This window comes from Aulonocara stuartgranti, assembly GCF_965226115.1.
Source record: "Aulonocara stuartgranti genome assembly, chromosome: 6".
NCBI lineage: Eukaryota > Metazoa > Chordata > Actinopteri > Cichliformes > Cichlidae > Aulonocara > Aulonocara stuartgranti.
In genome coordinates, this window is record NC_138944.1 from 5,783,003 (window position 1) to 5,806,538 (window position 23,536).

Sequence of the window (23,536 nt, forward strand, 5' to 3'; positions counted from 1 at the left end):
GTTGTCTGTTCTCCTCGATGCTGCTCTCTTTTTCTCGGGAGCTCGCCCCCACCTCTCCCCCCAGCAGAGGAGGAAGAGCTGAGACAAGTGAACAACAAGCCAAAGCCAGGCAGACAGGAGACTGTATAGGTGGGTGTTTTCCCCTTTTTTATGTTGAGTGCTCTCGCTCCGCGGCGCTCAGTTCGTGTGCTCTCTTTTAGGGCGTACCTTCGATAACGTAGAGGTGTTTTTTGTTGTTTCATCCCAACTCTTTCTGATATTTGGATCGTGTCAGCGCAGCAGCGGCGACAGCGGCAGAGGCTAAGCTAGGCTAGGCCTGAATCTCCCATCTCAAATACTTATGGACTTTGCAAAACAAACCTAACAGTCTCCAGGATCGGTAATGGTTTGCCTTATGGTGTTTATTTTATTTTATTTTGTTTTACCTTTTGCTCGATGCAAGTGTTTAGGATTTGTTGAAGGCAGGTTTTGTTTTTCTTAGTGAACTTGATTGTTGTAGACACCGCGCTAGCAGGCTAGTCAGGCGCAGTAGAAGCTAATTACGTTAGCACTGGCTTGATGAATAACTCTTGTAGAGTGAGGCTCGGGGAAAGTTTAAGAAAACTCATAACATGAAGGTTTGAACTGGAGAGGCAAGGGTATAAACGTACTATGCACTCCGTAAACACGGGACTTTGTGGTTTGAATGGTTTGTGGTTTTGGTGAGCTGGAAGGTGTCCAGTGCTATTACATTACACGTCGAATCTTCTGTTTACGAAAACGGCGAGGTTTTAATGAACAGCTTCGTATTGCCGTTTTTCCCCGAGCTAGCTAGGGGGCTATCCAGAGCAGGTGAGAGAGAACAAGGAAGTGGCCAGGCACCTGGCTGACCGCATCGTAGCTTTTAGTGGAGTCAAAGTCCAATCTCGGCTTATCAATTTCCTATTATGTTACACCTGAAACGCCCATTCTCGGTGGACTCTTGGCGCTTCCAGGTGTTCCAGCGCCTACGGTGTGTGCTTGTGCTTTTAATTTCGTTCATTTTAGTCACTGTTTATTGTTTCTGCAGCTGTCTTTTGATGTGGTTTGCCAGGTAGAGGAGGAGAGAGACGGGATTTGTGGTGCTGGTTGTTGTGGTGGCGGATCAACGGCAGCCAAGGACAAAAGCAAGAACCTGTTGTGTAGGTCTGGACGGGGTGTGGTAAGGTGGCTGGCTGGAAAGGCAGGCGGGAAGGTGTGCTGGTTCCTTAGTTATTCTGCCCCTTGTGCAGACGCTTACAACATAGACGTCTTCTCAATTTACTGTTTTACAACTTATTTACAGAGGTAAAACAGTAAATTGCCAGAGGGAGCAGGTGTGTGTGTCCCTGTTTAGAGTGAGCTTTGAGCTTTCAGTTTGCTTCATGTGGCTTCGTTGTGATGTTAAGAAAAACATTAATATCACACAGACCAGCATAAGTTAGTGTTTTCAGAGTTGATCTAAAGTAACTGGATTGTTGATTTAGTTTGATACAGTCAGCTGATTGGACATGCCTGACATATTCCTGTTCATACCCTGCGGGCATATCTGTTTGAGTTTGTTGGGGCAGAGATGGAGGAGATTGTGGACAAGTTTGAACAAGTTGTTTGCTGTGATTTGCCTTCTCCGAAAGATTTAGAAATGAGGGACAGGAAAAAAGTAAAATCTGAAGTTGGGCACTTCTCTTGCTCCTAACCATGTTGTCTGTGGAGGCTGAAGTCTTGCTGCTCAGCCAGTTGTTTTAGCCAGGGCTATCATTTGTGAGTCTCTGTAATGACGGGCTTTCAGAGAAATACCATGGGTGTGTCCCTTTGACTGACACACACACACACACACACAAGCTGGGGTTTTCTTATATTTGCTCCTCCTCCATGTCTCCCCACATGTCTCTCTTCCTCAGTCTATTTCCAGCAGTCACACCTGCAGTCTGTTTTTATTTAAACTTCAGCTGGGTGTGCATGGGAGATGTGTGATAATGGGTTAAATCAGAGTGTACAGGGTATGAAGCTGTGAAGCAAAACAGCCGTACAGCACCCTCCCTCTGTGCTGGTGGTTATTTTCTTGGAAAGGTTGAGTTTGGTTTGCACGTTTATGAACCTCATGACAGCAATTTAGAAGTGATTGCGTGCTTGTTTGCGGTTCACTTGTGGCAAATCTTTACCAATGGCTGAATATTGGATTTTAGTTTGTGTGACCATTTTTTAGTGAAGCAGTTAAGAGGGAATATTTTGCCCCATGCATGATTTCTGTGTTTTCTGGTAGTGATATTGATTAAAGCTAAAATTATGTGGGTGAATCTTGAGCAACCTTTACAGGTAGGTTCAGGGATGCACTGATTGGAAAATTGTGGTCCTAACGGTACAACTCTTTAACAGCATTTGGCTGACAGTTTTGTATCTTTGTAATCTTTCCCACCCCTGTTTTTGTGAGAGAAACAAAAATTCTCAATTGTTAACATTTGAACCTTTAGCCAATGTGAAGTAATGCGACACAACAGATAAATATCGGCCACTTGAGATGGGCAAATGTCTTTTCTGGATTCAAAAAGCTCGATATGTCGGGGTATCCAGAGGCTTAATTAAATCTAGCACTATCACAGAGCACACAGCAGAATATGAATTGATGACATTTAGTTGACTCACGATAAAATCTAATTTAATTTATAAATGTTTGTTGTTGAATTTAATTTCCATCCCATTTTGGATTCCACAGATTAATTAAACAAGACAAAAGAAGTTCTGTTTTGCCCTTCAGCACATCTCTCTCTTCTGTACTTTTGCCACTCCTCTGTGGCAGGTTTATTTCAGTTCAGTTATTTATTTATGTCGTTTTTTTTTTTTATTCCAGTTCTAATTAAAGTTCAGGGATAGTCACTTAATTAAAAAGGAAAGTGCGTTCTTTTTTAAGTTTAATAAATCACTCTAAGGTCTCTGAGTAATTGTGTTAAATGCCAGTATCAATGAAAATTGCTGTACTTAGGACTTTTGCCATAATCGAGCAGCCTCAGTTTGTTCAGAGAGTGGCCTTTTGATTGATTGATTTGGTTTCTTTTCTAGTTACCAGCTCTATTTATTAATTTCAGGAAGGTTTAGTCAGCTTTGGTGAGATGGAAAGACGAGCTAACGCAGATGGAAATGATTCTGTTCTGTGACATAAACTAGAGCTAAAAGAAGTTTAAAGTATTTTTTTCCACGGGTTTCTTGTCTTTTCTGGAATTGGCATGCAGGCTGCACTAGTTGTAGAGTATGTTGTTGTTCAGTTAATTACTAATTAATTAACTGACCTCTACTGGCTTTGTATTAAACCAAGCAGGTAGAGGTCACTCCTCCATCTGTTTTATATGATATAAAGTTAATGTGTTGGACTCAAAGTGCGTTCTTGGAGTTGTTAGAAAATTTCTTGACTTTGACTTAATGAATAACAAATATGACAAAAATAAATATTGTATTTGTTGATACCACCTTATATTATAAGTAGAGGTAAGTGATATGTAGTTATTAAAGTAATGCTGCTTTTGAGACTAAGCAGTACAACAAAAATGTATTACAGTGACTAATGGCATCCTATCAGTATCAGGGTTTTTCCTGGTTCAAAATGAGTCTTTGAAGGGCAGCTACACATGCAACCGCAGTTGGTCTGCATGTAGTTAACACAAAGAGTCTGTTACCCGATTTAACAGACGTCTGTGCTTTTTCCTGTCATTTTTAGCCATTTGGTAAACAAAATATTATTTTATGCGTGATTAAATGAAACCCCACCTGCCAAAAAATTCAGTACTGAGTTTTTGTTTTTTTCTTTTGGGGCAAGGCCAATAACTCCCAAGAACTGGTGGTATCATATCTGTAGTCCTAGCTCCAGCTTCACGTCCACATATTTGAACTTATTTGCTCATTTTTAGACTCGAGCTGCAGTTAAATGGCCCTCCGCTCAAATGGGGCTGCACGTTTCCTTCTCACCAAGAATAGTACACTGGTATTGTGCAGATTGGGCAGCTGGCCTTGTGGTGGTCCCTGCAAAGTCTGTGGGGGTGTGTGTGAATGTGTGCTCTCCACAGCGTGCCCACGCTGTACACCACATGGTGGGCTGTGTATACGCGTGTGTGTGTGTGTGTGGAGAGGGGGTGGTACATGGTTTTACTTTGATGGGAAAGGTGGTAGTAGCTGGATGTGAGCCAAGGCTACACAAAAAAAGGAAAAACTAAACTAACACACACGGGCCAAATCTCTGAGTGACCATTCAAATGAGGCTGAGTCAGCAGAGCATTTGGCCAAGCCACAACAGCATTTTACCAAAGTTTCACCTCAGCTGTGTGTGCGCGCATAGACAGGGACAGGGTGTATTTCAGCCTGCCACAACCACCAGTGACTAACTCCCTCAAATAGCCGTGATAGCATATGATAATAAGGCAATTCTCCAGACTAACAAACTGTTAGCAAGTTTGCAGTGAGTAGTGGACACAAACTGTGTGCGCGCGTGTGTGAGTGTTGTGTGGTAGCTCTGGCTGAGTAGTAAGTGGTTTAGCAGTGTAATTCCAAGTCTATCCCATTAGCAGATACAATTTAGCGTTGCTGCTAATGGCCTTACAGTAGATTACAAAAGCATAATGGCCAGACTTTAAGTGGCAAAAGCCATTAAACTTTAAGAAGGAACTACTTCCTGCCACAAGAATGTTAGTGGTGTGGCTCTCGTGGCTGTAGAGGCCGTGTGCATCTGAAAGTCCATTACACTGAAGCTCAATCTTCATCAGTGCTAACAAAAAGTGTAGATGTTTTTGACAAAGCCTCAAAGAACATCCTAAACCATGGCGTTATCTGGTTTTTGTGATGTTAGTTGATTTCCATTTTCTGTAATGCCGGGTTCAGATAATTGTCAGAGTTTAGGCAAGTACATAGTAATAATATATAATATGACGCTTTTTTGTGTCTGTAAGACATGACAGACTGCTCCCTGAAAATAAACATCAGGAAGGAGGATGTAGCAACCACAGTGGTGTGTTGTACCATTTTACAGTCCCACCGAGGGACAACAGCAACTTTCCGTTCGTTATGGTTCAGATCAAATTATGATCACATGATGAGGCCTTTAACCATCCATTCATTTATCCATTTTCTTTCACTTTCCTGGTTCAGGAGTGCTGGAGCCTATTGCTGCTGTCATAGGGTGAACAGCAGGACACACCCTGACCAGGTTGCCAGGCTGTCACAGGGCTAACACAGCTCTTGTTATTATTGCCTCTAGGGAAAAGTAAGATATGAGGCAAATTCAGATTCTAAAAGCTGATATATGAGGTGAACCACAGCTCATCTATAAAGTTCAGCGGAGTGGTGCAAAAAGATCCCTACACTAAAACTGTTGAGGCTTAGAGAAACAGAAATGGCTTTCTGACAAGGATGTTGTTACCCTCGAGACCATACAGCATTACCATCAATATTTTCCATGCCCGTTGGCTCGCCTAGTCTCCTGTTACCATTAGTGGTTGAATGTTGCTGCTTGGTTAGCACTAGAAATACCAGTTTGTTAAATTAATTATTTGCTTATTTTATCAATGTACGAAGTTCTAAGACGTTGCACACCTGTCTCTCTGTGATACAAAGTTGTAAAGAAGCAAGGTGGAAAGTAGAACTGAGGACAGAAGCTTGGTTGTGGGTTTCTAGAAATTTAGAAAATGGACACTTGTATTTAGGCTGAATGAGAGTAGACTGAGAAGAAAACAATTCGACTGGAGCATCGTTGATGCACGTTATGTTAACCTGCAAGGAAGGGTTCTGGTGCTAGCACTTTGTGTCACACACTGCACACACAATATCACATTAGTTTACAGTCTTACGCACAGGTTAAAGTATGATAATCAGAACGTTTGGAATGGGTCTTGACTATATGCACAATGCATGTATGGCAGATGTTTAATGTCGCTTAGTGTTGACTGTTCTCTTACTTTCAAACAAGTCGACTTGATTTCCTTTGTATTTCTAAGGTTTAAACATCTAAATTTATTTTGAGGAACATTGAACAGTTGGGATAAAAAACTGTGAAGTAAACTAATGTACCACGTAAATGTATCAGGTACCTCTGGCAGAAACTCTGACACTAAAACATCTGTTAGTTTGTGAGCCCCGGACGCCCTGATTGGGTTGTAGAAAAAAAACAGTGCCTATGCTCCGTTTCCAAGATTTAAATGTTTGTCTGGGGGGGAAAACATTGTTGTCGAAGACAGATGAGAGCGCACAAAAGAAAGAATGAAGGGCTCCCTTTTTAGGACAGCTTCCAACAGCTGAGACAGGATATGACACGCTAAATCTTACTGTGGAATGTATGACAATGGCAGGACGTGTGTGTGTGCATGTGTTTTTTTTGTGCGGCTCATATGCGTTTGTTCAGAAATGTGTCTATTTACTTTTCCAGGGAACAAAATTAAACAGCATTAAATTTGCCTAAAGCAGCTGCGTATCTGTTTGAGTATTCAAGGATAAAAGCGGTGTCAGCCGGACTCACTTGCCACCTTTATTTAGTCTCTGACCCACATACACTCACACACTCGCCCTCACACAGATGTGAACACACACTTGTGCTGGTGTAAGTGTGCGCTCGGGCTTTTGACTGGAGTCTTTGTTTGCTCCAAGCGTCTTGTATATTTGGATGGAGAGCAGATTTGATCTACATGACTCAGTGAACTTTGAGGTACAAAACAGTTTTTGCTCTGGGTTGGAGAAGAGCCACACTCCTGTCATCTCGTTATTAGACAGACACTGCTGAAGCAATCATCTCCTAAATTCCTCATTCCTTCCTCACCAGTGTCCCTGCTGAGGGTCAGCGTCTCAGAAAAAGGACTTTGTCATTGTCCTAATTTGGGCTAGAAGGACCTTTCCTTTTTATCTTGCCTCTGTAATTTAGGCTTAGGTCATCTGTGGTTTTTCATGATGCATTTCCTTCATAAAATCCAAGTTTATGTTTAAAACCCCCCCCAACAAGTTTTGTACTTACTTTCCTTTGCAGCTACAGCTTTTTTCTTTGCTAGCACTTTTCTCTGTTGCTCAGGATTTATTGCTTACATAAGTAAAAGTTTTATATAAATCTGTTGGTTATTTTGAATTGTATGAGCATGTTGCAGGTTTCATCTTTACTTTGTCAGACAATATTATTTATATTCAAGTAACTGGTAAACCCACCATGGTTGCAAAGTTAAAAGCACAGTAGGAGCAGCAGGAAGTTCTAGTTAAAAAGATTATTTACATTTAAAGTCTGAAAGCCATTCAAGCTTGTGTTTCTCTGAGATTCTTATAGTGTGACTATTAATCAGATTGTGGCAGAAATAGACTTTAACATTGGAACTTTTTTTTTTTTTTTTTTAATGAAGCAGGATAGTGAATCAATAGCACTAAAGAAGCAAACATCTTAAACTGAGCTAGAGACTCGAGCAAGAACTAAAGGCAGTTTTTTATTAGGTAATTTGTGTATGGGAAGCATCCCTTTAGGACTTCCTTCAGGATGTCTTTGGTAAGAGTAGCAAATACCTGCATTGGAGTGGTTACTTCGGAGTGAGGGTTTTTATGCCTTTCCACTGTAAATGCACATGTAATGAGGGCAGATGCAATGAATGTGGAAAAAATTAGATGATTTTAAAATCACACTTACTGTTGTAAAAAGTGTTTTTCATGTCTCAATATATTGTCATGTCATCTCTCTTTCTTTCTTTTTTACGACTCACGCTTTAAATGAGACATATTTTAGCAAAGATGATGCTTTATTTTAGTTACAAGTAAGTGGAGAGGCGGGTGTGTTACACTTGGGCTTACAGTTTCAGCTTTTTAATAACCTTTTAGAGTATACATGCCCTTTGAGGGTTGCTATTTTAAATTGTTTGTTATGAAATCATTGTTTTACTGGTAAAGCTGCATGTGGGGCATTAACTAAAACGATTTGGAGCCCCCCTTGTTTAACACATCAGCAAACTGGCAAAGCATAGTTTGCTTTCCTATAGCAATATTAGCCCAGACTCCCTTTAGAGTAACTGTGTAATAGACACAAAGGTGGTCAGTCAGAATTGGAAAAGTGGCAGGGTCTTGTCACACAATCCATACAATAATTTAACAGGTAAATTAATGAGGTTAAATACAGAGGACTTGACTAGGTAATTTGCATGTATTCATCATTGTCATGGCAGTATTGAACAGTGCTTTCACACATGTTGACTTTTTCCCTCGTCAGGGATGCAGGACTTTCTGTCATCTCCTTGCTGTGGAGGTCACACCCTGAGAGTTTTAAACACCTCAGGCTTTTTAAATTTAGTTTAACTTGCTGGCATGACTCTTGTCTCATGATATCTCCTCTCTGCTCTCGCACTCATCTCCCTCTTCCTTTCTCACTTCATCTGCATTTTTGGAGTGAGGAAGTGCTAACAAGCTCCACACGCTGCAGCTGAAAACACGCTGTAATTCTCTCTCTCATCATGCATCGCGCTTATTATTTTTAACCCAGCACAGGAGTAGGTGGAGGGGAAAAAGGAGAAAAAAAAAAAAAAAAAAAGGTGACGGGAGCTTTCATCCATGGCTGCTTTGCTGGTTCCACCTTGAGTTTGAATTGAATAATCTTTTTTTAATGAAATAAATATGCTTTCTTTTCACTGCTTATCCTTGCAGCATTTCTCACACATGCTCTAACCTAATCACGTTTTCTCGCTCCTGTTCCCTCGTTGATCTCGCCTCGCTTTGCCTCCCTGCGTCAGCTCCAGCTGCTTTTTAGCCTCTAAATATCAACTTCATTAGCACTTTCCAGGCACACTGTGCCAGCTCTTCTTTTTATATGTTTTGTACTTGGGTGATTCTGTCTGTTCTTTGTTAAATCCTGGTGTTGGTTGTATCTCATCTTGCTCTCTGGTGTTGACTCTGTCCTATCCTTTCCTGTCCTGTGCTCTGCTCTCAGCGTGTGAATGGAGCAGTGTGCGAGTACGGCCTCCCTGCTGGCCTCGGTGCGGGAGCAGGAGAGGCAGTTTGAGATGCTGAGCCGAGCTCTGGAGGAGGAGCGGAGGTCGTGTGCTGGCACCTTGCCCCGCCCCCTCCCCAACATGCAGGTAACACCAAACAAACCCCGCCCTACCACCACCATCCCTCACGCATTGTTTTCCATCGAAACACCCCTTGGATTCATCTGTAATCCGAGCGAGTTTCATCCTCACGGTCACCCCCATCCTCTCTGTGTGGACTGGGGTTAAACATACCTCCTCTCTGGGTTTAATCTAACTGGACTCTTGATAACTGCTTGAATTCTGCTTGAGTTTTCGAACTTAAGCTAAGTCAAGCGAAGACACCTTTCAGTAAAGTCTTCCGAGGGGGTATTTTACACCTGCTGTTTCTCCTCGCAGTTTTTACTCACACATTTCCTCCTATCATCCATCTGTCCTGTTCTCCATTTCCTCAGTAAACCACCCATTCCTCATTCAGCATAAGTCTAATCATCCTCATCATCATATCCTTCCATCCACCTTACAAACCCAATGTGTTTGCATGCAGAACAGTCTTATTTGATATTTTGTCTTTGTTTTTTTTCTTGATTTATTTTGGGTTGAATTACAATTAAAGTCTGAGAAGACAAACAAACAAAAACATCTTTATAAATCCACTATTTTTTTTTAACAACTTGCATAATCATTTTAAATATTGTTCATCCCAGTATTGGCCAAAGTAACTATGCCAGTGAGACTAATGCATTATTACATCTATCAGACATCTCAGGGGGAAGATAAAAGAAAAAAATAAATACAAATTATAAGTTGTTGCAATGTTTTACAAAATAACTGCAACTTGTTTCCAGAGTTGCCAGAGGCTTCTTCCTGTTAAAAGGGAGTTTTTCCTTCAAACTGTCGCCAAAGCATTTGCTCATAGGGGGCCAAGTGATTGTAGGGGTTTTCTCTGTATTACTCTAGGGCCTTTACCTTACAATATAAAGGCATCTCTCTGTTGTTCTGATTTATATTAAAAAAAAAAAAAAAAAAATAGAAAAACATCCATCCATCTTCTGCTTATCCGGGGGCAGGTCATGGGGGCAGCAGCCTAAGCAGCAAAGCCCGGATCAGATTTTTCTATTAGAAGCCCATTCTGGGCTTCTAATAGAAAGACATATAAATATAAAAATTGGATAGTGTGCTTATTTAGCCTTTAGAGAACAGTGGAAATTTGTAAGAGAGGGGATTTTCAGAGTAGCCTGTGGATATCAGTTATCAGTTAATGTTTGCAAATGCAAGCTAAACTGACAACAGCCTTTGCTTTCAAGATTGTGTTTTAGCTAGTCCATTAGCCTTTACGTGTCCAACTCCAGGCCTGAAGGGCCGGTGTCCCGCAGGTTTTAGAGGTGTCCTTGATTCAACACAGCTGATTTAAATGGCAAAATGACCTCAACGTGTCTTGAAGTTATTCAGAGGCCTGGTAATGAACTAGTCATTTGATTCTGGGTGATATCTAAAACCTGCAGTTTAGAGCATTTTTTCTGAATATTAAAATACTCTGCTGTCCCTCCAAAGAAGTTTTGGGTTCCACCAAAGGAAAATTACCAGGATGAGATTTTTCTTTAAACTATCTGAGGTCTACTTTACTCAAACTAAAAATAAATGGTCCAAAATAACAGGAAAATTATTTATTTTCTCACTTCAGGTAACTTTGACCTTTTTCCTTAAAAGTAGACGGGCTAATCATGCTTATACAGAAGCTTATTGTGATCCAGGAAAACCCCTGTTTACCTGCATGCACCCAGACTCTGCTCAAAAATAAAGAGAGCAGAACGCTTCCTGTACCAAAAAATATGTCTTACTTAGTATGCAGATGTGTTTTCTGTTTAAATGAATATTTCATTTTGTTATGCCAGAAACAAGACTTCACCTTTGCAGTAACAACCAGCAGATTTCATATGAGACCAATGCCCTGCCTGGGCCGCAGTCAGACTTTGAGTCAGAAATTCTCTGTAAAACTGTTGATTTCCGAGAATGATGCACTCACACACCTTGAGTCAGTTACCTGTTTCAGAGTGACTTCATGCTCTGAGTTTACCTCACAGATGCCTACGCTCACTCATTCTTTCGCTTTCTGATTGTACAGCCTTTAGCATGCCTGAAAGAGCAGGTGTGTCCTTGCTCACACTTTTTGGCCCTGAGGAGGCCTTTGCAACATACCAATTAAACTTGGTCTCTTCCTTATTTTCCTTCTGTCTTTTGTCACTGTAGCATGTGTGGCATGCCTTCAGTGGGACGCTTCTCAGTCCCAGGCTAATAAAGAGCAGTGACAGCAGAAGAGAACTGTAGTCTGTTCTAGTTCTTATCGCTGCTCTGTGTTTCTATAGCCCAGAGGCTTTCAACATGCCTCTGCCACTTTCTCAAGGCAGCGCACTACAACCTCAGTCTTTACTGACAAGTTCCCACACGCTCGCCTCTGCTTGGTACTTTCTGATCTTCTCTCTGTCTGAGCCTTCATCACAAGGCTGTTTTGCTTATCTACGTGTTGCCTGTAAGAGCTTGGCTGCAGTTTTATTGCACCTCTAACCAGCACATTTTTCAGCATGGTGTTCACATCTTTTCTTGTGTAAATTTGAGACTACGGCTTTTCTATCAGTATGACGCATATTTCTAAATCAGAGTTGAGCAATTACCCTCCTGGTTGTGTCCTTGTAGTGACTACCTGCTGTAGTAACAGAGACAGGGCTCCATCTGTGGCTGGAATAGAAAGTACACCACACCCATTGCCACTCCTGGACAGGCAATGTAGATGGTGGTGACTTGCATGAGGAAGTCTGAGTTCTACAAGTCTAGCTTTCTTCACCTATTCTCTCTACCATCACACACACACACACACACACACACACACACACACACACACACACACACACACACACACATATACATATATATATATATATATATATATATATATATATATATATAAAATTACACACTTTTTTTTTTTTTTTTTAAAAGTGAAAATAGGTATTAGAGTTAAGCCTTCTATGACTTTATTTGATCTCGATTGATGGTATAAGTTAAAATGAAAGTTGGCGATGGTTGCGACTCTTTCGCTTTTGTTTGTTTATTCTTTTTTTAAAACTTGGAAGCATGTATATATGTATTGCACATTGCTCAATATATGTGGAAAACCTGCTCTGTCAGTACTGTTGTCCATATTTGCTCATGGCTACATACTCTTTCATTTAGTTTGTGTGTTGGGCCATGTCATGTGTACTTTTTTCTTCTTCCTCTATTTCTACAGAACGGCCGCATTCCTTGTGATGCAGACATAGAAAGGCTGACATTGAACGAGGGTTACATCAACGGGACACATCACGTAAGCACCTTTCAGATAGTGTTGATCCAAGGTTACTGAGTGTGTAACCTACATTTGTATCTTACTCTGAAATGTATCCAAATGTATGCAGTTCAGGATGGAGCCTGGTCAGGTGGTGCAGGAGACATTCACGGTGGAGGAACAACCCCAGCAGATGCCACCTATTGTGTCTGTGGAGACCAGTGAAGATGGGACAACGAAGCGTACAGAAACCACAGTAAGAGCTAGATGCTAATAGTAGTCACTTCTTGCGAAGGAGTTTCCAGCTGTAACACAAGGGGAAGAGTGGCATTCTGGCCAAACTGGTTCATTCTTGTTTTTGTTCTGGTTTATTGCAAGGTTTGCTTTGGATGCTATCTCTGTAAAGCAGAAAAGTTCATACTTGTAATTAGTCAGCGTTGATATCTCATCTCTTTACTGTCTTGTCATCCCCTTTTAAGGTAAAGAAAGTAGTAAAGACTACCACCACACGCACAGTCATCCCTTCTGTGTCAGACACACTGTCAATGGATGGTGGAGGCTCCGTGACAGGTGGATACACTACACCTGCGGACCGAGTCTACAGGCAGGGCCCTGGAGTTGCTGTGCCAATGGACTACCCCACTCAAACTGTGCCCCGAAACTACCACTACGGACCTCCAGTGGGACCTTATGACGACTACCGCGCTGGACCTCCATCTGAGGTCTATACAAGCCTCAACAGGGGAGCTCACATGGATGATCGCTACAGGTAACATGTTCAATGAAATTCCTGTTTATCTAGGCTTCAAGGCATGCAGATTGTTTTTAAACTTTTCCATGATAATGTTTTGTCTCATTGTCAACCTCCTCCTCCTTTCCAGACCGGTTCATCCAGATGGGTATAGGACTCTAGATCCCAACTACAGAGCCCCCAGCAGGAACCAGTTGGACCCCTATGCTGCTCAGCCACAGGTGTGTTAAGCAATCATTGCCCAATTTATTCTGGCACTTTTCTCTTGGCAGAATTTTACTTTGCGGGAATTTTACACACGACACATTTTTCTGGCGAGACAGCGAGAACATAAGAAGGAATTCAAACTGTCTCCAACACTCCCTTCCCACCAATTAATTGTACTGTTATCATAATGTGTATGTCTGAGTTTCCAAGCTCAGACACAAGCCACTGAAAATGTATTTTAGAGTGCAGCCATAGTTTCAGTTGTTTTTGGATCACAGTCTTTGTCTCTGTGTAGGTTGGGCCTATGGGAAGTGGTATGGAGCTTTCCTCCATTCCAAGGTTTGTTCCAGAGCCATACGGTCTGGAGGATGACCAACGCAGTATGGGCTTTGATGAGCCCGACTATGGCATGGCACCTCCAATGCATTACAGCACTGTGCCCCGCAACCCCCATGCTTACCCTCGTGCTCCGCCTCGCAGGACTGGGTAAGTTGTGTGATCTTTGATTTTCCATAATATATTTTAGTGTCAGCCTTTACCGATCTCTTCCTTTTTCCTCTCAGGAGCTATGAGGGCCTCTTGGATGGTGACATGAGCGGTGCAGGAGATTACTACTGGGGTGGTGGTGCGCCACTGGCTCAGGGTGAAAGAGGGAGCATGGCTTCATTGGACAGCACTCTAAGGAAAGGCTCTGGCCCCGGTGGCTGGCGTCAGCCAGAGTTGCCTGAGGTCATCGCCATGCTCAACTATAGGCTGGATCCCGTCAGGAGCAACGCAGCTGCTTATCTGCAGCATCTCACCTTTAAGAATGATAAGGTAAAGGATCCGAAAACAATGCAAGCTCTCTCTTTTTTTTTTTTCACCGTTATAAAGTTTGTAAGGTTTTATATGTTTATATATTATTTTTTTCACTAGATTTAATGTTTAATTTTTCTCATTATAATGTCAGCTGGATATGTACAGGGCTGATTTTTAAGTAGTGGACTTTAAGTCATGTTGAAAGCACATCTTGTAAGCACATGATATCTTTTCAGCTGGTTTTCATCTTTTATAAAAGTGTCGTTTTTATTTCTATTTCTAACTAAAATGTTTTTTCCCTCACTTAATTTTAATTCGTGGTAGTTTGCACAGTGCAGGAATGATTGAGACGTGAATTAAAACAAATAGAACAGACCAGAGCTAAACTTTGAGCATGTCACTAAGCTTTATAAATATAAGCAACGGCAAAATCAGAGATAATAACTTGTAAAATAGCACGAGCTGACAGAGCCATTTTTGATTGTTTCAAGGGCTTAAGAAGTATTTTGTTTTGTATTTTGTGTGCATGCTTTTTCCCCTCAATGTTGATGGGAAATTCCCTCACAGATTAAAATACTTGAGGTTTTTATTGTCTTTTCAATGATTTTCAGTGTTTCTCACTTGTTACTCTGTATCCTTGTTTTGGGCCCTTGCTTGTCTATTCATTCTTGATTTAATAATTGTTTTGCATGGTTTCTATTTAATAATATAACAAATGCCCATTCACACTGTATCCCTCCTTTTGATTTGCAGGTGAAGTCCGATGTGCGTCGTCTGAAAGGCATTCCAGCACTGGTTTCTATGCTCGACAACCCACACAGAGAGGTCAGTTTGTTGTTTTTCTCCAAGGCTTTCTGTTCGCTCTTTGCTGTTCTGGAAGGTTGTTATGATTGGGCTAAAAGCGAAGCTTAAGGGATGAAGTGTATTTTAAACTGTGAGGACAAGGTGAACTGTAGATTTACCTGTAATACCGAATGAATGTGAGCTATAAACAAGCTGCATGTATTGGACTTCAAATCCTGGAGGGCGACATTTGTTCTAAATCCGGTTTTGGCCGAAACATTCAGTGGTTTTTCTCCAGTTCCCTTTCATTTCGGTCTAGTTGTGGCAAAATTTTGCTGATGTTTGTAAGGGCACTACCAAGGAAACCACATCATGCATTCCAGTCCCGAGGCAAAGAAGCATCTTAATTTCACATTTCGTGCTCCGTGGCCAGTGACAGGTTTGAAGTCTGGTGTGTGTGTGCGCGATAACTTGCTGACTGAGGAAATGGGTCACACTGCAAATGCATCTTCTAAACATTTGAAAGTGGTTTTAAAGAGTCCATCCAATAAGTTTGTGTGTATGGAAAAACGAGTCCACATTAAGTATAATATAATGAAAAAATGGTCCAGGAATGCAGACTATTACAACTTTCAAAGCAACAGCGGAGAAAAAATTCTAGGACGTTTGTTAACTTAGTGGAAATAAAGTGGAAGTATTGCATTTTTCATTTTTATTTTTTTCTGTCATAAACACCAGAGTTCACCACCATTGATTATAAATCAGATACAAATGTTCTAATGTTGCAAACCATTGTGCAATTCTTCTTTTTCTGTAGGTTTTCACATTATTAGCCATACATTTATTATTATATAATACATACAAGTTTTAATACAGACAAAATGCACAAAACAAAGTAATAGTTGAGGTATAATGGCACTAATAAATACTATTATTGAAGTATTGTATATTCGTGGGCCATAATTACCATGTTGTAAATATCTGATATTCTAACCAAATATGTACTGTGATAAAGGTGGTTGCTCAAATTAAAGATGCCAAGTTTGAAATTTAGGCTACTTCTCTTGGACAAGCTAGCATCCCACAAGCTAGCTTGTGGTCATCCCCAATGATGATGCTTTCTTGTTGTCAGAAAGAATTGTAGCCACATTAAAGTGAAATTAAGAGGCTGTTTGCATTTCAACCACAATAGAAACACATTTAGAAATGGAAATATAACGCAGTTACAAATAGTCTTTATGCAGATAAACTGTTAGCTTAGTTTGCTACCATCTATTACTTTAGCAGCTTTAGACATACCTTATATTTTTTACTTAAGGCTAAATACATCAGCCACACCTTCTGTTGTTGTAATACCGGTGTTCTGAGAAACTGTCCTACTTTGGCAAATCGTCCTACCCGTATGATAATGTGATGGTGACTTCTGACTAACCCTAACCATAACAAATATTCACAATGGCTTTAAAAATGAAGTAAATTTGGGTTTTGTGTTGTCTGCATGCGCAGCGTATGTATAGGTTTTTGGTTGTTTGTTTGTTTTTCCCTAACTCTGAAAAATATTAATATATAAGGATCCAGTAAAATTGAGCAACTGGATGAAAAAAAAAAAAGTTTCCTTATATATAATTAATTAAACTGTGCATTATGAAAAGCTACGCCAGTGGAGACCAAGAACAAAACTATGAGTCTTGAAATGAGCATAATAGCTCCCCTTTAACATTTCTTTAATGTGTAAATGTGTACAAAATGCAGCCTGCTAATTTACCACTAATTGTAGTAATTACTCGTATGAGGAGCTCTGCCAAGACCTATTTAATGCGTGTAGTACAGTTTCGAGGTCATGACTGTTTCTTGCTAGCACACTCCATGCATTTGAAATCGATGCCTTCAAGTACCACTCCATCGTGGCTGATGGCCCATTAAGCTGTGCTTGTGTATGTTACAGGTTCACTACGCAGCCTGTGGCGCACTAAAGAACATCTCATATGGCAAAGATCAAGACAATAAGATTGCCATCAAGAACTGCGATGGCGTCCCGGCTCTGATCAGGCTGCTGAGGAAGACTCATGACCAGGATCTGACAGACGTTATCACAGGTACACGGTGCATAGAGATCCTGGGCTCTGTTTTCAGTCTTGTTCAGTGTGGTTGTTTACTTTTGTTAAGGTGGCTATTATTAATTTAGTTAATGTGTGCCAATTTAGCTTTTTCATACTAGATAAAGCTGACAATTGCCACCAGTTGGACAGCTATTGGACATGACTTTGCAACCCAACAGAAGTAATTTAGCCAACTGGCAGCAATCCCACCAAGAACCATGCAGCTCCCTGCAAAAGCTCCACAATCCTACACCAAGATAAACTTTAATATAAAATGTACACAAAGGAAAGAGAAATTTTGTCAGGTCAGGATTTAAAACAGATTGTCTATTTAACGTTTGTACTAATACATAGAACTGTCATACAACCTTATTTAAACTGTGCATTTTAAATGGGCAATAGGCTACATTGTTGCTTTTCATTGTGCAATCAACATTTATTTCATAATGTTATGGCTGTAGAATTGATGACACTGCCAAGGTTTAATGTGACAATGATGTTAGCTTCGCTTTCACAGTGCAGCTCTGTCTGCCTCTGGGACCAAATCTCCACATTGCACAACCAAAATAGTAAGTCGGTAGGGCTTTTGTTTTCCATGGAAACTCCTGGTAGCTAAATATGGAAAAACTATCGGGGGGAAAAAAGTCTTCTGTTGCAGGAGGCAGAAAAAGGGAGGGAGTGATGCAACCAAAAGTAAAGCAAATGAACCTTGGACAGCCAATGTCTTGAACCTAAGAGGGATCAAAAGCCACATCAAGTTGGCATTGTGCCAAAAAGAAATAATGTAGCTCCTGCTTACTTATTAGCCAGCCCAGCGTTTTTAAAATATTTTTTGGAAGGGCTCGGTTTATTCATTTGCTATAGGATTCCTGAGTTTGCAGAAACCTTCAGTACTTTTAAGTTTAAAACAGAAGAAGACTTAATGATGATCAAAATATAGTCCACAGGGTATATCCTGCATATAAAAAATGTTGGCACTCATGGACGACATTGGCCCTCCCCCAAAGAAAATGTTACGAAGGCTGTGATAAATCTTTAACCAGTGTTTTTAATGTTTAATTTACTCAGGCTTAAACTCAACTTTTTATGATGTAAAAGAAAAACACTTACATTTCTTTTGAGTAAGCCAGCGTAGTCACCCCACAAAGGCCTGCTTGAGCCAAGAAAAACCCTGAACTGACTGTAGGATGTATGTAAACTTGTGTGGAAATAAAGTGGGTGTATTGCATATTTTCTTATTTTCTGTCACACACCGAGGTGTTACAGTACTCCAATATTGATGACAACTGTTATACTAATGTGCAAAAATCAGTCATTGGGTGATTCCAATCATTTCAGTTGAGTCAGGCAGCACAGACTCTTCCTCGTTCCTTTGGGACCAGTCACACTTGCATGTGTAGCCACCACACAAAGGCTCAGTCCATTATAGTAATAATATATTTGTGCTTTATTAGAAAACAATATTTACAAAGTTTTAAGAATTTCTCAGTGATATCAGTTGCAGGAAAAGTGCAAAATTCTCACTGAATCTTCTCGTCTGGTTTGGGGTTTTTTTTTTTTTTTTTTTTTTTTGTATGTTTTAAAAAAAACAAACATTTTTTTTCTTCTTCTCCCCTGAAGGAACGCTGTGGAACTTGTCGTCTCATGATTCTGTGAAAATGGAGATTGTGGACCATGCATTGCACGCCCTCTCCGACGAGGTGATGGTTCCCCATTCAGGCTGGGAGCGAGGGAGCAACGGAGCAGGTGGTGGGGAGGAAAACTGCAAGCCCAGACATCTTGAATGGGAGACTGCCCTCACCAACACAGCAGGCTGCCTGAGGTATGGAGCAAAGGAAGGATGGAAGCAACATTAGAGAAGCAAGATATGTAGCTGGGAAAAGAAAGTGGAAAGTTGCCAGGTCAACAGACTGACAGAGCAGTGGGATGTGTGAGGGAGGATGGAAGCAATGATGCGCTAACAGAGCAGAAGAGCAGGAAATGCATCATGGAGTAGGCATAGTGAAGATGGAGAATGATGGTAGAGTCATAATAAAAAAAAATACTGAAGACAAATGTCTTCAGTCAGATTAAACTCAAAACTTTTTTTCTTTAAAAAAAAAAAATCAGAGCTCTATTTACTTGGTCTTTATAAGATGCTATGTGTAAATACATACATGTGTAGGAGAAGCATGTTTTAATTAAAACACTTTTCTGTAGAAGGAACAAAAACTCCAAGCAGATTCAAAAATTCAGACTTAAAAAAGTGAGTATATTGGAGTGATGCATCAAAGATATTTTTCATGTTAAAGACTCTTACTCTAATTACTAGTACATATAAACACTTCTGGGTTAAATGTCAGTTATATATCAAAGAAAAGAAAAATTGCCCAGTAACTGAGCTATCAGGAGGGGAGGGTGGGGTGACAGGAAGGGAATTTCAGAGATTACTGGGAGGGGGGCAAGCAGAGGACAGTGGGGCATTGACTTTTCTAGTATAAACAGTATGTTCAGGCCTGTCTCTGTTATCTGTGATTTCCCTCAGCCATAAGTCTAATTATAAAAGGGTTACTTGCAGGTGTGGAAACGCATCTTATCTTGAGGATTTAGAAAGTTCAGTATTTACAGAAATGGTCTGGACAGCATCTGAATTGTTTTAAGTTAACTTGGCACTATATACCCACTTCAGCAGCTCAGTTATTTATGCATTCTATGATATTTTCTCATTTTTCATATTGTATGACAGTTTGGACCCAAGCAGCACCATCTACAATTCAGCCTGTGGTATCCTTATATAACCAATCTTTAAAAATAATGGATAAAAAAAATCTGTTCGGTGGCATCGCTGTCACATTTTAAAGAAATATAATCTACTTAGTTTTAAGAGTTTTAATCATCTGTGTTTTCTTAAATTAGTTTTTAAATGTATAAATAGGGTGGCCCCAGAGTGTCTCAATAGATACATCCAGAGACAAGATAGTAATCGTATTACTAGGAGTAAGGTGAACGGCAACTGCAAGATATTATATCGCAGGTCTACATTCGGTCAGTCAGCTTTTTCTATAAAGGCTTGCCACCTGTGGAACACACTTCCAACCGATATCAAATTGATTACAGACATTAGATCCTTTACACTGAAGGTTAAAGTGTGGTTAAAGGGAAATCAAAGTTGTAGTCATTTTAACTAATGATTTTAATTTTATTTTAAATTATTGTCTATTAATTGTAATTGTATTCATGATGTAATATGGTTTTATGAAAATGTATGTTTTATTGTAAAATGTATCTATTTAGATTGTAAGCCCAACAAGAGACAATTGTTGAAAATTAGCAGCAGCTATAAACCTATGTGCGGTACATCAGTTTCATGTCTTGCACTTGAACTATGTTAAACCGCACTGTCCCTTTTTAAATGAATAAATTCAAAATTTCAGCCTGACATTACGCAGGAGATGCCAGAGCTAAACAATCTCTTAAAAATTGGGCGGTTGTACTAGCATGTTTGTGACATAGTTAGTGCTGGGTCACTACGCCTTTTGACCCAGACAATTGTAGCACGTTGTAATTGGCCTTCCTGCAGCCAAACTCTGCAATTTCTCAGCTCACGTTGTTCAGACCAGTTGAAGAGTAGAGCTCACACGGAGTGGGAATGCCAAGCTCCTACAAGCTTTTGTCCATTTCTAATTCCACTTAACAATATTCAGACAAACAAGAACGCTCTCTTCATTGTTGCCAAATAGACGGGGAGTGTTGTGCAGAGATTTTGTGTCAGTGAAGCTTCAGTTGCACTGCTGGGTTTAGTGGTTAATTTAAGGTCATTATGAGTGCAGTTTGTTTTGCCTTAATGGATATGTATACACGCAGCAATATGAGTGCCTTAATTATAGTATAAATTATAGCCAGTTTTGGGCATGTGGTAGCCACTATCTACATATGGGTCATTGAAACGATGAGTGTGTCATTTCTGTTTAAAGCTATTTTTTTTTTCCAATTCAAGACTTGTAGGAGATCTTTGACAGAGAACTTGTTTTCTGCAGAGTATTTAATGACTATATTTACTCAGGAAATTCCTCTTTAAGTTTTAATACTTAGTGGATTTTCCTGAAAATATTCATCTCTGTGACTGTAAACCTAACCTTTAGTTTCGCTTTATGATTTCGTGTCACTTCACTGTCGAACTGTAAACGACAGATGGAAGGCAGAGTTAAACTTTTATGGCTCCAGAAGTCATGCAGGCATATCGTGAACAGTGGCACACATGTTTAATGTCTGCTTATGTGGCTTCTTTTATAGCTAAGGTTAGTGAAGAGGATTAGGGTCAAACACTATTTTATTTACATATGTAAATAGATATTGTCTTGCTTTTTTCCGTTTGTTTGAAATAAGTTTAGCAAATTTCAAGCGTTGTTTTTTGAAAACCGGGACACTCTTTTTCTTTTTCCTGCCGCTGTCCTGATTTGATTCGGTCAGCATTTTTTATTTTAAATGTGTGCCTACCGCAGCATGTAAATAAACTTCTCAAACTATGTAGTGAAGTCAGATGAGTGCCCTGTGCAGTGAAAGAGAATGTGTCCTGGTATTATGTGAAAGGGTGTGTCTGCCGACGGGAAACATAAAAGACAAAAGGCCACGACACTCAGTTTTCCAGCTCTCTTGAATCTTTTAAGTGCGGCTGAGTCAGAGAGCAGTTGAGAAAATTGGCCCAGAGATGTAACTCGATCTTGTCAAACTGTACTCTCTTTGTAAACTAGTACATTTAACAGGAGTTTCATTCAAACTTAATGGGGGTGTGCTCGGGCATTATGTGCTGGAATCCTTTTGTAGTCACTATAGCAGACTCCTTCCGCTCCCCTTTAACCTCTTCTAATCTGCGTTCTTCTTTCTCCTCTTTTTAACTTTCCTCTCGATTAAAGAAATGTGAGTTCAGAGCGAAGTGAGGCGAGGAGGAAGCTCAGGGAGTGCACGGGATTGGTCGACTCGCTCATGTACATTGTCAAGTCCCAGATTGACTGTAAAGATGTGGACAACAAGGTATGTGGATTTCTGATTGATTAAATCCTTTGACACCTTTGTTTGATCCTTGTTGCTTTTGTGTGTTCAGTAACATTTACCTGTGAATTTACAATGAGAAAGGCGGCGTTTTGATTCTTAACTTTCTCTCCATCTCTGCAGTTGACAGAGAACTGTGTGTGTCTGCTGAGGAACCTGTCCTACCAAGTGCACCGTGAAATCCCCAACCCTGAGCGCTACCTGGAGGCCACACCAAACCACCAAGGCCCCGCCTACTCCAGCAATAAGGGCAGTTGCTTCGGTTCCCGCAAGAGCAAAGGTGTGTGCCTTAGACAGACAGAGATAGCGTAGTTTTCATTCAGTATCGAGAGCATTTGGTGAGGTCACATCATCTCACTGAGCTGATACTTGCACATACACACAATCTTAGACAAACACATTACACAAACAAAGCCAGTCATCAGCACAGGAATGTTAACCCCTCCCCCCCTTAGAGAAATCTTATCCTCTCTTCAGCTGCTCTGTTTGTGTTTCACCGAGAGTATTGATTTGTTTTTGTCAGACTACAGCCCCCACTACAATTTGCTGGCTTTGTATTACAAAGTCAATTGCAACAACCATGTGTTAATGCTGGTATAAATATGTCAAATGTTTAGTTTTTTAGTTTTATTTTTTTCCCTTTATTTCTGATTTGACTCTTTATTTTTAGAAGATAGTGACTGATGATATAAGAGTGAGTGGTGAGGTGGTAGGGCACAACTAAACTCAGACTGCTGCAGGTAGTTATTATGTGTTTGTAGCTACTCTACACTTGTACGTTATTAATACATTTGATGTACAATTTTATGTGAATATGAAATTGTTTGGTTTGGGCGTTTCCCTGCATTTGCTTTATCTGGCCTTCATACATGGCATGTCACATGCTGATTCTGTGTGGTGGCAGTGCTGCTTTTGGGGTGTAAACAGGTGTTTACTGAGTGACTCAATTACGGCTGCTTTCCTTTTTACTTAAATGCTCTCTCTTCCTCCTGTTCTGCTGCTCTTCTCTTTCCCCTCCCTGCCCTACATCCTCCTTCGGCCTGGCTGCAGATGAGTGGTTTTCCAAAGGTAAGCTTTCTTTACCTGGCTATGCACTTTACTTCTGCTTTGTACTTTTGTCTTGGAGTGGGTGCAGTAGGATCATGGCTTAGATAACAGAAATGTTTTACTAGCACTAACATGGCCTATTTCTTAATAGCGGAACACTTGTAGAAAGTGCACTGTAGTTTTTAAATCTTCATGTTTGCCCTGACGAGCACGTGTCTAACCAAATCAGAACACATGTACTAACAGCGCATGTGTCAGTCTGAAACAGCCATCACACTCGGTGTCAACAGCAGATTGTTTTGGCATTTTTGTTGATGTTAATGTTTAATGTTGCTTCCAGGAAGGAAAGATGAGGATACAGCTGATGATACAATAGACATTCCAAAAAGGACCTCACCTGCTCAAGGTAAGCAAAGGCTCTATGAACACCTTTTATTGAATTAAGCCTTTATAGAAATGGGGTTCAAAACACTGAACGTGTTGTGGTGACAGCGGTCTCTCATTCAGACGTAATCCACCTTTAGATGACTGTTTGCCACAGCTC

The 23,536-nt window shown here is 40.4% G+C and overlaps 1 protein-coding gene across 8 annotated transcripts in view; it reads left to right on the plus strand.

The window, feature by feature from the left end:
• Positions 1 to 18: 18 nt before the first annotated feature.
• ctnnd1 (catenin (cadherin-associated protein), delta 1) overlaps positions 19 to 23,536 on the plus strand; it is a 31,783-nt gene continuing 8,265 nt past the window's right edge. For 2 of the 8 annotated variants that reach the window (XM_082536591.1, XM_082536594.1), the window contains exons 1-15: positions 29 to 129; positions 8,918 to 9,065; positions 12,244 to 12,318; positions 12,410 to 12,535; positions 12,759 to 13,048; positions 13,161 to 13,251; positions 13,533 to 13,723; positions 13,801 to 14,053; positions 14,789 to 14,860; positions 16,764 to 16,914; positions 18,538 to 18,739; positions 21,810 to 21,927; positions 22,069 to 22,225; positions 22,996 to 23,013; positions 23,333 to 23,398. In XM_082536591.1, coding sequence (XP_082392717.1) covers positions 8,925 to 9,065; positions 12,244 to 12,318; positions 12,410 to 12,535; positions 12,759 to 13,048; positions 13,161 to 13,251; positions 13,533 to 13,723; positions 13,801 to 14,053; positions 14,789 to 14,860; positions 16,764 to 16,914; positions 18,538 to 18,739; positions 21,810 to 21,927; positions 22,069 to 22,225; positions 22,996 to 23,013; positions 23,333 to 23,398 — 1,951 coding nt within the window. In that variant the 5' untranslated portion in view covers positions 29 to 129; positions 8,918 to 8,924. Of the gene's footprint in view, positions 130 to 172; positions 380 to 891; positions 992 to 1,086; positions 1,161 to 8,917; positions 9,066 to 12,243; positions 12,319 to 12,409; positions 12,536 to 12,758; positions 13,049 to 13,160; positions 13,252 to 13,532; positions 13,724 to 13,800; positions 14,054 to 14,788; positions 14,861 to 16,763; positions 16,915 to 18,537; positions 18,740 to 21,809; positions 21,928 to 22,068; positions 22,226 to 22,995; positions 23,014 to 23,332; positions 23,399 to 23,536 lie in introns of those variants that run through there. The other 6 variants (XM_082536592.1, XM_082536595.1, XM_082536593.1 and 3 more) reach the window with 6 other exon arrangements.